Raw genomic sequence first — 15,000 nt, forward strand, 5'->3', positions numbered from 1 at the left:
TAATAATGATGATACAAGTCAAGAAAGTCGTCCTAGAAGGAGAGTGGATTTCCACAAATGTTTTCATTTGATTCTATTTCATTTCTATCTTTTATTTGTTTCCTTTGTTTTTTATTTATCTATCTATTCACTAACTTTTTGTTTTGTTTTGTTGTGTTTATTTATTCATTTGTTCATTTCCTTGTATATATATTCATTCGTTTATCTACGCATTCATTTAGAAGAAACCAGGTTCCACCGGGAACGAGGAAAAGGATGACCTGAATGACAGAGAATCTCGAACTAGAAGGCGATGTTAAAGAAAAATTATAAATAAATAAAGAATAATATTAATGATAATACATAGATACATATACCAAAGGCTTTTCCTTTTACCCCCACGTACTCCACTCCCATTCCCTTCTTTCCCAGTGGCCCTTTTACCCCCATCCATCCATCTCATCCTTGGTCGCACCCTCATGTTCACTTCTTCCACCTTTGCCTTCCACACCTCTTTTATTAATCTTTTTTCACTCATTTTTCCTTATGTCCAAACACCCTAATACTTTTTCATCAACCCTATCTCCCAACTTCCTTTCCACCCCCGTTCTCCTCCTCACCTCCTCGTTTCTCATTCTATCCAGCCTAGTAATCCCTATCATACTTCTCAGGCACCTCATCTCAAACATATTCAAACTCCTCCTCTCTTCCTTTCTTATTTTCCATCTTTCTGCGCCATACAGTGCTGTTGGCACAATCACTCCTTCATACAGTCTCCTCTTCTCATCCATTACCAAATGTCTATTTCTCATTCCCCTTTTCGTCCCTCAAAACATTTACTTGCTTCTCTCAATCTACATCCTACCTCCACCTCCACTCCTCCCTTTCCTGTCACATTTGCACCCAAGTATCTAAAACCATCCTCTTCCTCCAGTCTCTCTCCCTTAATACTCACTTCCACTCTGCTGCCACTTTCTCCCCTTGTACATCTCATCACTTTACTTTTACTCACATTTATCTTCAACTTCCTTCCTCCGTACACCCTCCCAAACTCTGTCACTAACTTCCTCAATCCCTCCTCTTATCCTGCTACAAGTGTAGTGTCGTCAGCAAACAACAACAATGTTAATAATTTGTTTATCTATTTGTATAAGGTTGGAACGAGGTGCCGTGGAACAACCCAGAGGTACTCATGCCCAACCTGTACAGCTTGTACAATTCGAGCGTCCAGCTGCCGCAGTACTACGCTCACCCGATATGCTCGCCCTCACGCGCCGCCCTCCTCACGGGTCTCTACTCCCACAAGACCGGCAGACAGGTGACAGCCTAGATTCCGCCTATAGTAGACGCAACGAGAAGTGGCCGCTAAGGCGGGGTTAGGGAATTTCCCGGTGTTGCCACATCTCCACAGATAACACGGCCTGCACGGCTCGCACCACCCACCTGCCCTCTCTCTCTCTCTCTCTCTCTCTCTCTCTCTCTATATATATATATATATATATATATATATATATATATATATAAAATAAAATTATAAAATAATTATATGTGGCAACACAGGGGGAATCCCCGTGCTCCGCCCTAACGGCCAGTTTTCGATGCAGCGAGTATAGTTGCCATTCGCAGGCTGTGTTAACCAGTGCTAGAAGAGAGGGCAATCTTGATTAACAGCAAAGGAAGGTGGCGGCAGAAATGTGTGAGGTAGCAAAAAGGGAAGATGAGGACATAGACTAAACAAATAAATAAATAAATAAATGAATGGATGATCAAATGAATATGATTAAATGATAATAATAATAATAATAATGATAATAATAATAATAATAATGATGATAATAATAGAAATAATAGTAGTAGTAATAATAATAATAATAATGATAATATCAATATCAATCATGATAATAACAATGTTAATAATAATAGTAATAATAGTAATGATAGTAATAATAATAATAACAATGATAGTAATAATAGTAATGATAATAATAATAATAATAATAATAATAATGATAATAATAATAATAATAATAATAACAATAATAATGATAACAATAATAATAATAATAATAATAATAATAATAATAATAATAATAATAATAATAATAATAATAATAATAATAATAATAATAATAATAATAATAATAATAATAATAGATAGAAATTGAAATTAGAATCTACTATGTTTAACGATACTGCGATGTGTAACTAGATTTCAACTAACTTTCTCAGCGGTTTGTCCTGGTCGAGTCTGAACCAACTGGACTCACCCTGAACCACACTCTGCTGCCCCAAAAGCTCAAGGACCTTGGCTACGCGACGCACCTCGTCGGCAAGTAGGTGTCTCCAAATCCCCTCCCCTTACTTCCTACTCCGTCCGCTTTCCCGACTAAGGGTTAACCCCTAAAGACACCAACTTTTTCTTTTTCATATTCCTCCTCCACTCCTACCTCTACTCTGTCGTTCATGTCCTCCCACATTTCTTTCAGCTTCTTATACTCCTGATCCTTTTCCTTCTCATTTAAACATTTTACCCCGATTACCTCCTTACCTTCTGTCCTTTTCGTCTTTCACCATCTATCCTCCACTCTCAACTTACCTTCCACCAAAAAATTATCTAATATTCCCCCACTTTCTCCCCTAAGAACATGTACATCCAGAACTCTTCCTATTCTTTTCTTATATACCACTACATAGTACATTAAAGCCTTACCAAACACCCTCCATCACCCACCGTCTCCCATGTGTACTTACACTTTACCTTCTTCTTATAGAATGTATTACCTATTATCAACTCTTTAATCACATCTCCACCATTAACGTTCCATTATGATTTTTACCTGCCACTCCAAATTCCCTAACAATTTTGTCTATTGGTTCATCCCCTACTCTAAGCATTGAGATCTCTCAATACCACTACACTGACATTCCTTCAAAAGCTACCTATGTACTCATCTAAATCTATCCAGAAAGCCTCTCTTTCATCTATATTCTTTTCACTACCAGGTCTATATGCGCTTACAAAGACCCACATCTCACTTCCCAGTTTCACCTGCATCCACATTAACCTTGAAAAAAAACTTTCCACTCCATCACACGCTTACCTATCTCTTCACTTACTAGTAGAACCACCCCTTCCCTCCTTCGTCCTCTCCTCACTCCCGACACCCTCCCCAATACACTTCCACACTCAAACTCATCCCTCCCTTTCAACTTAGTTTCACTTAATGCCAACACATCCATCTTCCTTTTCACAAACTTACTGCCTATCTCTTCCCTTTAACTCTTTTTTGTACTACACCCACGTACATTAAAATACCCAAACCTTAGGATTTTGGATGAAAACACCCTCCCACACCCTTCTATGCCTTGACTTCTCGTAGAAACGTACAGAGAGCAGGATGCCTAGTCCCATCACCCCTTCACGTTTTACCCGCCTTTTATGACCCGAATGGAAAATTTTGGTGGCAGCATTCTTTCTTCCCCCTAGCAGGGGAGTGGGGGGGGGGGGTTGTTAGGCGAAAAGGGAAATATATTGTATATTCATAGAAGCGGTACAGGACAGTGTTGAGAATGAGGGAGGGGCCAGCGTAACGAAGGGACAATCGCAGTGCAATAAAGTAGCATAATTTATCTATGAGTAGATAATTCCTTTATCACATACAAAATGATGTGTGACTCTGACCCATAGGGGCACCCCATATAGACCCTAAATTATCAGCCGCATGCTACTTAGCAGATTTCACGGTACAATAATTTGTAGCCAGGCAGGAATGATTACATCCCTAGACGGGGATGTTAACAATAACATAGAATATGAATGAAATACAATCAAATGCAATGAAACAGAACAAAATATAGAATAAAAGAAACCATAATATCAAATCAAACAAGAATGAAATATTGTATAAAACGAAACCAAATTAAATACAAGATAAAATGGAAAATTAAATTAAATAAACTCAAACAATTTTGCTACAGGTGGCATCTGGGCTTTTGCGATGTGGCCTACACGCCGCTGCATCGAGGCTACGACACGCACTATGGCTTCTATGCCTATGGCGAGCACTACTACACGCACGAGACCATGGGAAGTAAGTCTGCTACCAAGTGCACTTCGTATATCAGTATCAGGACGAGATGGTTACACTTGTCACCATTTTCTAGTTATTACACCCTTTCCTCAATAGAGAAGTAATGTGTTATTTGAGTTGAATTCAGTATTCACAATCAACAGTTATTTTTTTTTTAAGTAGAACCAGATTTCTTTAAATCATATATTACACTAATGTAACTCGTTATTCCCTGACAAACTCGACCGATTTGTACACTAAAGGAACTTATTAGGTTTATATATATGTGTGTGTGTGTGTGTGTGTGTGTGTGTGTGTGTGTGTGTGTGTGTGTGTGTGTGTGTGTGTGTGTGTGTGTGTGTGTGTGTGTGTGTGTGTGTGTGTGTGTGTGTGTGTGTGTGTGTGTGTGTGTGTGTGTGTGTGTGTGTGTGTGTGTGTGTGTGTGTGTGTGTGTGTGTGTGTGTGTGTGTGTGTACAACACTGAATGGGTCCCAGTGACTAGCGATACATTTTCTATCAACCACAATACACTTTAATTCTAAGCCATCAACATCGGGTGTTCCGATGGAGGCAACATGCAGAAATTGAAACGTGGTACGACCATGGACTCGAACCTGGTTAGCGCGTAACAATGCTTTAGTGTACATCACTTGTTACGCGCTAACCAGGCTCGAGTCCTTGGTCGTACCACGTTTCAATTTCTGCATGTTGCATGTTGGACACATGGAAAGAATGAGTGAAGAAAGACTAGTAAAAGAGGTATGGAAGGCAGATGTGGAGGGAGTGAACATGAGGGGGCGTCCTAGGATGAGGTGGATGGATGGGGTGAAGGGGGCTTTGGAGAAGAGGGGAATGTCTGTTGAGGAAGGACGGGAGAGGACAGAAGACAGGGGTGAATGGAGAATGGTTGTATATGGATGATGTTGTGATGCATGAGGAGGAATGGGCGGGTGGATGGGGAGTGAGGTAGTATGTGTGAGAAAAATTTTGACGCAGCCCGAAGGGATTTCTCCCCGTCTTCTCCTTTTATGCATGGGGGGACGGAGATGTGGGGTCGCCGATTTAATAAAGCAACCTTGCTGTGGATGTGCTGTGTCTTGCGACACTGCTTCTGACCCAGGGCAGTGGACAAGGTGCAGGGATGACCCGTCATCCAGGACGTGCTAAGGTAAGAGGGAGGGTGGAGGGGTGTGGAGTGTATTCAGGGATGAAATGGGTGGGAATGATTTTATGCCTTTTCCTTTTTGGCTACCTCCCTTATAAGGGGGAAAAAGCCTTGGTATATGTATGCCTCCATCGGGACACCCGATGTTGATGGCTTAGAATTAAAGTGCATTGTGGTTGATATATATATACGTATATATATATATATATATATATATATATATATATATATATATACATATATATATATATATACATATATATATACACATATATATATATATATATCACACTGGACTGGTTTCCCTCCGACTGTTGGAACAGATTTGCTGCCTGCAGCTTTCGGGGAGGAACCTGATACGCTGTAGGAAAATAATTTCTCTCCAGCATATCATATCTCATTCAATGTATTTTACTTGGGAAAACAAAATGATTTACCATAATCGTTGTGATTTCTACTACGGAAAAGGTTATGGACATCGACAGTCCCACCGATTAGTCAGAGGCTGGATAAACTCTTTACCAGCAAGGGAATAAACACTCGCATTTTCTGTGTTCACTTCACTGCCCTGCCACTCCTCCCCATGAACTTCATACCTGCATCACCTTTACAGACGAGTCCCCGATAGGCTTTGACTTCAGGGATCAAGATCGAGTGGCCTGGGAAACAAAGGGGAGCTACTCAGAGGTGAGTCACGTGTTTCTCTACAATAGCGTTTCCCAACCTCATCCGACCCTAAGGGCACCCCTGTGGTCAGGTCTAAGCATTCCAGCACCCCCCGTAACTAATATCTTATTACTAAAAGGATAAAGGAAAGCAGATTTATTATTTGTTTCCCAGCACCCCGAAAAGGTACTAGTGTTGTGTTATGTTACTACAGTTGGTGAAGGATACACTTCGCCGAGAGCAAGGATGGAATTAAGTAAATTCCAATTCTTTCGGGACTTTTTATTGCGGGGTATAGTCGACCGAAACCGATGTCTTCGTTATGGAACACAATTTTTTATGCAAGAAAGATTTATATTACATTTATTATCACCACGAATAATTTGGTTTATAAATTACAATTTAATCTTTACGGAATAGTTGTACTAATACTTACAGACATTTACACAGATATGAGAGACGTAACAGTATTAATAATGTTATATGTCCATAATGCAATTTTTAGCGGGGTGACAACATTAATTAAGAAAATTACTTATGGTACGTGAATTCTACAGAAAAGGAATTTTCAAAGCATGACCGTGCTACACTATTTCCCCCCTAGTGACGAGGTAGGAGGAGCGAGACTTTAGTCTTTAGGCGTAACGAGTTGATAGCAGAATCGGATGTCACAGACATGGCAGGTGTTAGGCCTGGTGTTAACGTATAGGCTGGTAGGGGTACGTGGATGGGCAGGCGGTCCGGCTGGCAATCCGGAAGCGGCGGTTGGCGGATGGCCTCTGTCCGGTAGGACAGGCGGCATTCCAGTGGGAGTGGCTGGCATTAGTCCGTGAATGAGGAGGCGGTGGGCCACCATGCCGCGGTCTGTGGCAGGCAGTGGCGGCGAGGTAGACGGCTACGGAGTCGGCAGCTCGGGCGGCGACGGCAGCATCGGCTAGGGGTGACGTTGGTAGTTGGAGACGGCGACAGCGACAGCTCCGGGCGGCAGTGGCAGCTGGAGGCAGCGTTGTCGGGGCCCGGGGCGGCGGCTGATGGTGGCCAGGGCCAGCAGGCTGGGTGGGCGGGGAACTACGGGAGCTAAGAGCGGCTGGAGACTGCGTTATCAGCAGATCAGGGCGGCTGGGTATGACAGTGCGATACGGGACATGCAGCGGCGACCCAGCGGTCGGTCCGGGACAGGCGGCGGTAGCAGCGGGAACGACAGCTCGAAGCGGCGGTGGTGGCTAGAGGCAGCATTGTCGGCAGGACAGGGCTGTCCGGGACTGGCGGTGGTGCTGGGTAGTGACGGCTCAGGGCGGCGACGTCTCGGAGGGCAGCGACTGGTAGAGGCTCGCCTCTCGAGGGAACAGTGAGGCGGCGGCCGGACAGAGGTTTGCCATTCCAGGAGACAGTTGGGCGGGCCGCGGTCGGGTAAAGGTTCGCCTCTCCAGGGAACAGCGAAACGGTGGCTGGGCAGAGGTACGCCTTTCCTGGAGACAGTTGGGCGGGCCGCGGTCGGGCAGAGGTTCGCCTTTCCAGGGAACAGTGAGGCGGTGGCTGGGTAGAGGTACGCCTTTCCTGGAGACACTTGGACGGGCCGCGGTCGGGCAGAGGTTTGCCTCTCCAGGGAACAGTAAGGCGGCGGCTGGGCAGAGGTTCGCCTTTCCAGGAGACAGTCGGGCGGGCCGCGGTCGGACAGAGGTTCGCCTCTCCAGGGAACAGTGAGGCGGCGGCTGGGCAGAGGTACGCCTTTCCTGGAGACACCCGGGTGGGCCGTTGTCGGGCAGAGGTTCGCCTTTCCAGGGAACAGTGAAGCGGCGGCCGGGCAGAGGTTAGCCTTGGGCAGGGCAGCGGTAGCAGCTCTGGGGTGGGGGCGGCAGCAGGTCCCGGGTATGGGCGGGAGTGACACCAGCTCCAACGGTGGCAGGAGCACCTGGGTGTCGGCAGTAGGTCCGGGGCGTAGTCGGGAGTGGCACCAGCTCCGTCGGCGGCAGTAGCACCTGGGTGGCGGCAGTGGCAGCAGTTCCGGGAGGCGGCTTTAGGCCCAGCGTCGGCGGCTCCAGCAGTGGTAGGCCCGTCGGGGGTAGTGGCAACGGCTCCGGCGTCGGTAGATTCATCAGCGGGAGCTCCAGGGCCAGCGGCTCCGGCGGCGGTAGAGCCAGCAGCGGGAACACTATGGCCAGCGGTAGCAGGTTCCGGCGGCGGCTGGTCCGGCATCAGAAGCTCAAGGGCCAGCGGTGGCAAGCCCGTCGGTGGTGACGGCTGGACTGTCTGCTAGGGGCGCCATCCACTGCTGCAGTGACGGATGGACTCTCTGCTAAGGGTGCCGTCCTGTGCAGTGGTGATGGCTGGACTCTCTGCTAGGGCCACATCTACTGCTGCGGAGGCAGCTGTGGTGTCCACTCACTCTTGGGTCACTATTTGCAGTGTTATGTTAATACACTTGGTGAAGGGTACACTTCGCCGAGAGCAAGGATGGAATTAAGTAAACTCCAATTTCCTCGGGATTTTTTATTGGAAATATAATGCGGAGTATAGTCGACCGAAGCCGATGTCTTCGTTGTGGAACATAATTCTTTATGCAAGAAAGACTTATATTACATTCATTATCACCACGAATAATTTTACTTATAAATTACTATTCAATCTTTACAGAATAAAAGTACTAATACTTACAAACATTTACACATAAATATGACACATAAATATGACACATAAATATTAATAATGTCATATTTCCATAATGCAGGTTTTAGCGGGGTGAAAATACTAATTAAGAACATTACTTATGGTACGTGAATTCTACAGAAAACAAATATTCAAGGCATGACCTTGCTACACTAGTACTCCAGATTGGGAAACGCTGTTCTACATTGACTTGATGTTTAGCCAAGGTTGAGGCCTTTCTACTGCAAAGTCAAACTATGATCAAAATAGTTAATAGCCGCGCTTATAAATAGATATATGGCTCGACGGCACAGTGGTACAGTTCTTGACCACTAATTCAGCTATCCGAGTTCGAATCTCGCCCAGGTATGAAAAAATCAGCATCGCTACAATGCGAGTTGGTACTCCAGCTGATGGGCAAGGAGGTGTGTGTGTGTGTGTGTGTGTGTGTGTGTGTGTGTGTGTGTGTGTGTGTGTGTGTGTGTGTGTGTGTGTGTGTGTGTGTGTGTGTGTGTGTGTGTGTGTGTATGTTTGTATGTGTGTGTGTGTGCGCGCGTTCGTGTGTGTGTGTAAGGTCACATCATAACCCATACATTGGGCCATATATGAGCAATGAGCTCTCATTCGGAGAATATGGTGAATCACACGTGCATGAATATGTTCACGTACATAAGCATTCACGGGGAGAGAGGGGAGGGGAGGGGTGAAGAGGGAAGGGGGAGGAGGCGAGGACTGCATGTTTTGAGAAGCAATAGCTTTTTGACGACAGCCAGGTAAACTGATTTACCAATTATTACTTTTGTAAGCCAGAAAAGGATCGATTCGTAAAGAGCTGAGCAGTTTGGCTTTATTCAAAATTTCCATTCTCACCCTTATTTCCAATCAGGCATGAGCCATGCTTTCACCAAAAATACTGTGGAATGATAAGAAGAGTTTAGATATTTTTCTAATCAGGCTAAAAGTCGTCTGATTCGGGTGTGTTTTGCAAAACCCTGTCTCAGTCAGAAACTTCTACAAGGATGCTTGTTTCTTCTTCTTCTTCTTCTTCTTCTTCTTCTTCTTCTTCTTCTTCTTCTTCTTCTTCTTCTTCTTCTTCTTCTTCTTCTTCTTCCTCTTCTTCTTCTTCTTCTTGATTTGCGGCGCTAGTCCCCGCTCGAACCCCGACCTTGCAAGTGGTCTGAGACAGTTCACATACACGGTCCGTTATTCATGCGATGCCACTATTATTGATAGCGGCACCCTGATCTCAGGGGAGGGATGAGGGGGGCAGTAACCCTCAGCCTCAGCCGCCGGCGGCACCAGTTAGGGGTTAGTATCCCTCAGCCGCAGGCGGCGCCACGGGGAGGGTACGCCCCCAAGAAGCTGAGGGTTGCCTTGGAAGTGGAGACGGTGAAGTGCCGCGCCACCCCTGCCGCGGTGAGCGGCGCATTGAGTCCCAGGCGAAAGGTGGCCGTGGCTCTACACTAGTCCAGCAGGCAGAGATGGAGGGGCTGTTGCACCTTGGCCCCATAGAGTTTGCAGCGTTCGTGATTGTCTCTTCCCGCGCTTAGAACTTGCTACCCACAGCGATATCCTACGCGGATCCTGTGGACGATAGATTACGCTCTTCTATCTGGAGCCAGGTTGACTGTCTCGTTCTTAGTGACGAGGTAATCCCACAGCGCTGACTCCGAAGTACGGAGTCTGCTGCTGTTGGTTGGCCCTGGCCATTACTGTGGCCTTCTTGATGGTGACTTCCTTGATCTGTGTAATCGTGGGTGCCAGGGGGAACGTGATGTTGCAGAACCTCATCGCTGCCTTGGCAGCATCATCCGACGGAATCCCGACGTGACTGAAGATCCAGTGAAATGTTGCAGACCTTCCATGTTGGTGCAGGTGCAGCGAGTGCTGGATTGATGCCGTTAAGTAGACGTCATCCTTTCTCTTCGCGGACCAAATGACGTCTATAGCGCCCCTTGAGTCTGTGTGGATCACGGCTGCCCCCCTGCTAGAAAAAGAAAACATGGTCCGAGGCCTTGGAGATGGCAACCAGTTCCGTCTAAGGGGTAGAACTTCCGTCACTGACTTCCCATAGCTCGGTTACCCCCACACCTTCAAGTGAGAGGGTCCACAGACCCGTCCTTGTAGCACGTCAAACTCGCTGAGGGGTGTAGGGGTGGGGGAATGATAGACCATACGGCCTCAAGGACCATGTGCCTCGACCGTGCCGGGTCGTAGTCAGCCTTCCTTCCGTTGCGGCGGAAAAATTGAAAGCTGGCGCAGAGATCGTCACGGGGGAAGGGGGGTATAGTTCGGATGAAGGCCGTCTAGAGCACGTCGCCAAACCAATTCCTGGAGTTCAAAGGCGCGGATTTCATTCACCGCATGGGCCTTCCAGGAGTGACTGATGGGGTCTCCCTCAGATTCTAGGGCATTCAGGAGGGAGGTCTTCAATTCACTCTCCCTTGGGCCGGTCAAAAGTCAGACGAGAAGACAGGAAGAAAGCCTCTCCATCTGTAGGCAAAGGGAGGTGACTCCTGCCTTCTGTCTAAGATTCACCACATTGGCCCATCGAGGGACCATAGACTCTCATGATATCCACAAAACACTCTTTTCGGAAAAAAAAAATTAAGATAGAAATAAACAAAATTAATATAGATAAACAGATAAACTAACAAATTAACAAATTAAAATATAAAGATTATATATAATTTGAATGTACGAATGTTTTCGTTTCAGTTTTTGTTTGCGGAGCGCACGGAGCATCTACTACTGAACGCAAAGGTAGAGGGCAAGCCCTTCTTCCTGCAACTGGCCTCACAAAACATTCATTACCCGCTTGAGGTAAGCCGAGACTGGGATGACGCCGTGTAACGTAAGAAAGCAAGGAAAAATCATAGGAGAGAGCTTAACAAGTTTTTCATTAATATTTCGGGTCTTCACACCCTTCTGTGTTCTTAAAACGTTATTGAGGAGTTTCACCCACGTGACTTATCACGTGACTTGTCGTTAGTCCGCCATATTGGACGGGTAGCTTTCCCCGCATCGTTAGTGTTTACATTGTTTATGTTTAGTTGAATTTAGTGGCCACAGCTTAAGTATAACAATAACAAGTGTTTCATCGTGACAGACTAGTGAGAGGTAACATGATGCTAATAAAACCTGGTTGTTAGGTGTAGTAAAAGGAAGTACCATACCCAGGCATGCACTGATAAGGCATGGGAGATGGTTCACGTAGGTATTTTGTTCTGTACACAAATCATCCCTGCTGAAGTAGTAGTCTTAGCTAAAAAAATATAAGAAAATAAGAGGCGCATGGATGCGAAATTGAAGCTTCAAGGTACCGTATAAGGAAGTATTGACCAACTAAGAGGAAGATAGGATCAGGAGGACTATCAAGATGGCAGTTCTCTCACCAATAAATTATGTAGGACACATTGCCATGCTATGCTTATCATTACCATTGCATTGTATCCTTTCGCACAGGTTCCCAAAATCTACGAAGATCTGTACCCGGACAATGACTTTCTAATAGACAAGCTCAGATACGCCATGCTGTCGGCCCTGGATGACACGATCGGAAAGGTTGTACGCACGCTGAAGGAAGAAGGGCTCTATGACAATACAGTCATCGTGTTCTCGTCAGACAACGGAGCGGAGTTGGGAGATTTACGTAAGACATTTATACACAGGGTTGCATTGTAGGGAAAATGATTCCATCTTGTGATATGTCTCTAATGTATGGGACTCTCTCATCCCAACTGGGTATTTTGTTTCTGTCCAGATGGCAACCTGCCGCTGCGTGGCTTCAAGTGGAGCTCTTTCGAAGGTGGAACCCGCGTGCCCGCCTTCATCCACTCTCCACTTCTGGGTCTGGAACCAAGAGTCCATAAAGGGCTATTCCACATCACAGACTGGTTCAACACCATTCTCGACATAGCCATGGAGGGGGAGGAGATGTCTGCAGACGAGCTGCACCATAACGACGGGTTTTCTCAGTGGAGTGCCCTGAAGAGCGGCGCACCGTCACCGCGTACTCATTTAATCTATAATCTTGATATCGTCAACGAAAAACCCAAAGGGGCTATCAGGTAGGTATGCACCTCGCGTCCTCTGCGATGCCGAGTTTAGAAAAGCAGTAGATGGACTGTTTGTTTGTTCATTTATTTGTTAGATACGACAGTTATTTGCTACTGTTTTTGCAGGCGGGATAATTTCAAGTACGTTACTGGTGAGCTTGGAAGTTCTGATATTGGAAGGCATGGCCCATGGCTCTTCAACTTGGACGGTGAGTTCACACCTGCATTTCCAAGTGACTGCTTTCCATTTTTAAACGATTAAGTGCATTTCATATCTTTTGCACTTTCCCATATTGCTGTATGAAGACGGGGCTACTTGTCGTTGGGTATCTTGTAAACAACTCAAACCAAGGTTGTGGGTGTTGAGGCTCAGATAGTAATTGAACGCAAACAGTCTTGTGTCATCATGACATCCTTGGAATGTCATTTTCGTTACTTACAACATACCGTTGATATGCCAACCCCCCCCCCCTAAAAAAAGTAGTAAATCCTACGAAGACCCAGCTGAAGTGTCTCGTACATGTCCTTCTCCTTACAGTCGATCCCAACGAGACAAAGAACCTGGTGGACGAGGAGCCCGAAGTCGCAGCGGACATGGAGAAGGAACTCCACCAGTACCTGAAGGACGTTGTTACCTCTGATGTTCCCCTGGGAGATCCTGCTGGAGATCCTGACAACTTCGGAGGCGCCTGGAGTCCCGGATGGTGCACAGCCACCTGAAGCAACTTTGCAGGAACCAACGAGAACTTGTTGGAAATAATTCTTACTCTCTTCCATTTGAAGTTCTGACTCGTTCTTTATTAATTTGTATGTTTAAGAGCATTCTTGTTTCTTTTATTTATTTATTTTTTCTGCATCTACAATTTCATTGTGGACCAACTGCTCTCCTGTAGGTATATTTTCCTATTACTATCCATTATAAATACTAAGAAATACCTTGAATTAATTTTTCACAATATGTATCTTTACTTGTCTCTAGTAAACCTAATAAATCACGAGGCCTTATTAATTCTCACAGATTTGTATTAACTGAACTGAGAATGGCTAATTTCAACGTTTACTACAAAAGCTACAAATTATGAGTGGATGGCAAGATGAGGTGAAAATTTATGACCTGAACGATTCAAACCACCCATAATTTTTTGTAAAGGAAACCCAACCCCCTATTTAATCTGGCTAAAACAGATTGATAAAGGAATAAAAGAAAGAAGTGTTTAGAGTTCTTAAATAGTGAACATATCCTAAGATATGCAAACGTTCTGAATCACCACATAATTCCAGAATCACCCCCAAACACTATAAGTGCGCATGCATACGCTTCATCACGCACGCTCGTGCACACACACACGTTCATGTACACATTGGCAATAATAACTGGCATATGAGGACATAGACCAAGTTGGAACCATACATGAGTTTAAAGCTAGTTATGATGAATTGGAGAATGGGTGACAGGACCCCACGAGTGTTTCCCCTTGCTTGTTTACTACAGTTATGCACCTACTAATAACTAAAAATTTAAGGATCAAGAATCTCTCCAAAACGGGGACCCGTGGTAAGAGGAAAAAGAGGACACCTCAAATAGTTATTAATTCAGGAGTAGTGGGGGTGGGGACCATCAACAGCTTAGGTCATATCCATATCGTACCTACACTTTGCTCGATGACACAGCACTTAGGAAGAAGCGTCAAATACATTTCTGGAAGCGGCTGACCGATACCAAGACACTATCGAGGGATATGCTACAGAGCGATAAAGCCTTCGCTACGAGGCTAAGAGAAGAGCATTGTAAAGCCTTCCCTTCCCTCTATAATGGTGTTAAGGCGTTCAAAGTCACGATTCCACTTGTATACTAAGTTCTGCTATAAAGATAATCCTTCCTAACTTCTCCGATGAAAACTCCAGCTGTGATGGAGGTGATTTGGCAGACATTGAGAGAATTCGAGGAAGAAATGAAGGGGTTGAGAGAAGAATTGAAGAGAGAGATGAAGAAGATTAACAAGGAACAATATTTAAAAATTGAAAAAAATATTCAAGGTAGTCAAGAAGCTAAGTGATGAAGAAAGCAAAGACAATGAAGAGGAACTACAATAAAGAAAGCTAAACATATATCTTTAAGTAACCAATAAAACAACACATTTATTATTGTATTCTATTGTTCTTTCGATGGGAAAGAGGGGCGAAAGCCCAGGGTACGAAGTGCCCGCGAGCGAAGCGAGGAGCACCGCAGGTCAAACACCCATGGCAAGGCCATTGGTGCTTGTACTACCTCCAAAAAATATTAAGGCAGATATTCATAACAATGGTGGTTAACAAATTTTATAGCATGAAAATGTGTAGAGTAACAACAAAACAACCATATCCCAGTTATAAAAAGACTATACAAAGGAGTCCCTTAATATGTAGTACTATCACC

At 45.0% G+C, this 15,000-nt stretch overlaps 1 protein-coding gene across 2 annotated transcripts in view; it reads left to right on the forward strand.

Annotated features, from left to right (window-relative positions):
* The window catches only part of LOC143024924 (arylsulfatase I-like), a 31,900-nt gene that overhangs the window by 1,476 nt on the left and 15,424 nt on the right, over positions 1-15,000 (forward strand). Inside the window, exons 2-10 of one of the 2 annotated variants that reach the window (XM_076184390.1) lie at positions 1,134-1,297; positions 2,209-2,312; positions 3,958-4,070; positions 5,828-5,901; positions 11,245-11,349; positions 11,992-12,178; positions 12,290-12,596; positions 12,711-12,793; positions 13,123-13,579. In XM_076184390.1, coding sequence (XP_076040505.1) covers positions 1,134-1,297; positions 2,209-2,312; positions 3,958-4,070; positions 5,828-5,901; positions 11,245-11,349; positions 11,992-12,178; positions 12,290-12,596; positions 12,711-12,793; positions 13,123-13,304 — 1,319 coding nt within the window. In that variant the 3' untranslated portion in view covers positions 13,305-13,579. Of the gene's footprint in view, positions 1-1,133; positions 1,298-2,208; positions 2,313-3,957; positions 4,071-5,827; positions 5,902-11,244; positions 11,350-11,991; positions 12,179-12,289; positions 12,597-12,710; positions 12,794-13,122; positions 13,580-15,000 lie in introns of those variants that run through there. The other variant, XM_076184391.1, reaches the window with a different exon arrangement.

This window comes from Oratosquilla oratoria, chromosome 4 (assembly GCF_046742065.1).
Source record: "Oratosquilla oratoria isolate Oo_2021 chromosome 4, ASM4674206v1, whole genome shotgun sequence".
Taxonomy (NCBI): Eukaryota; Metazoa; Arthropoda; class Malacostraca; order Stomatopoda; family Squillidae; genus Oratosquilla; species Oratosquilla oratoria.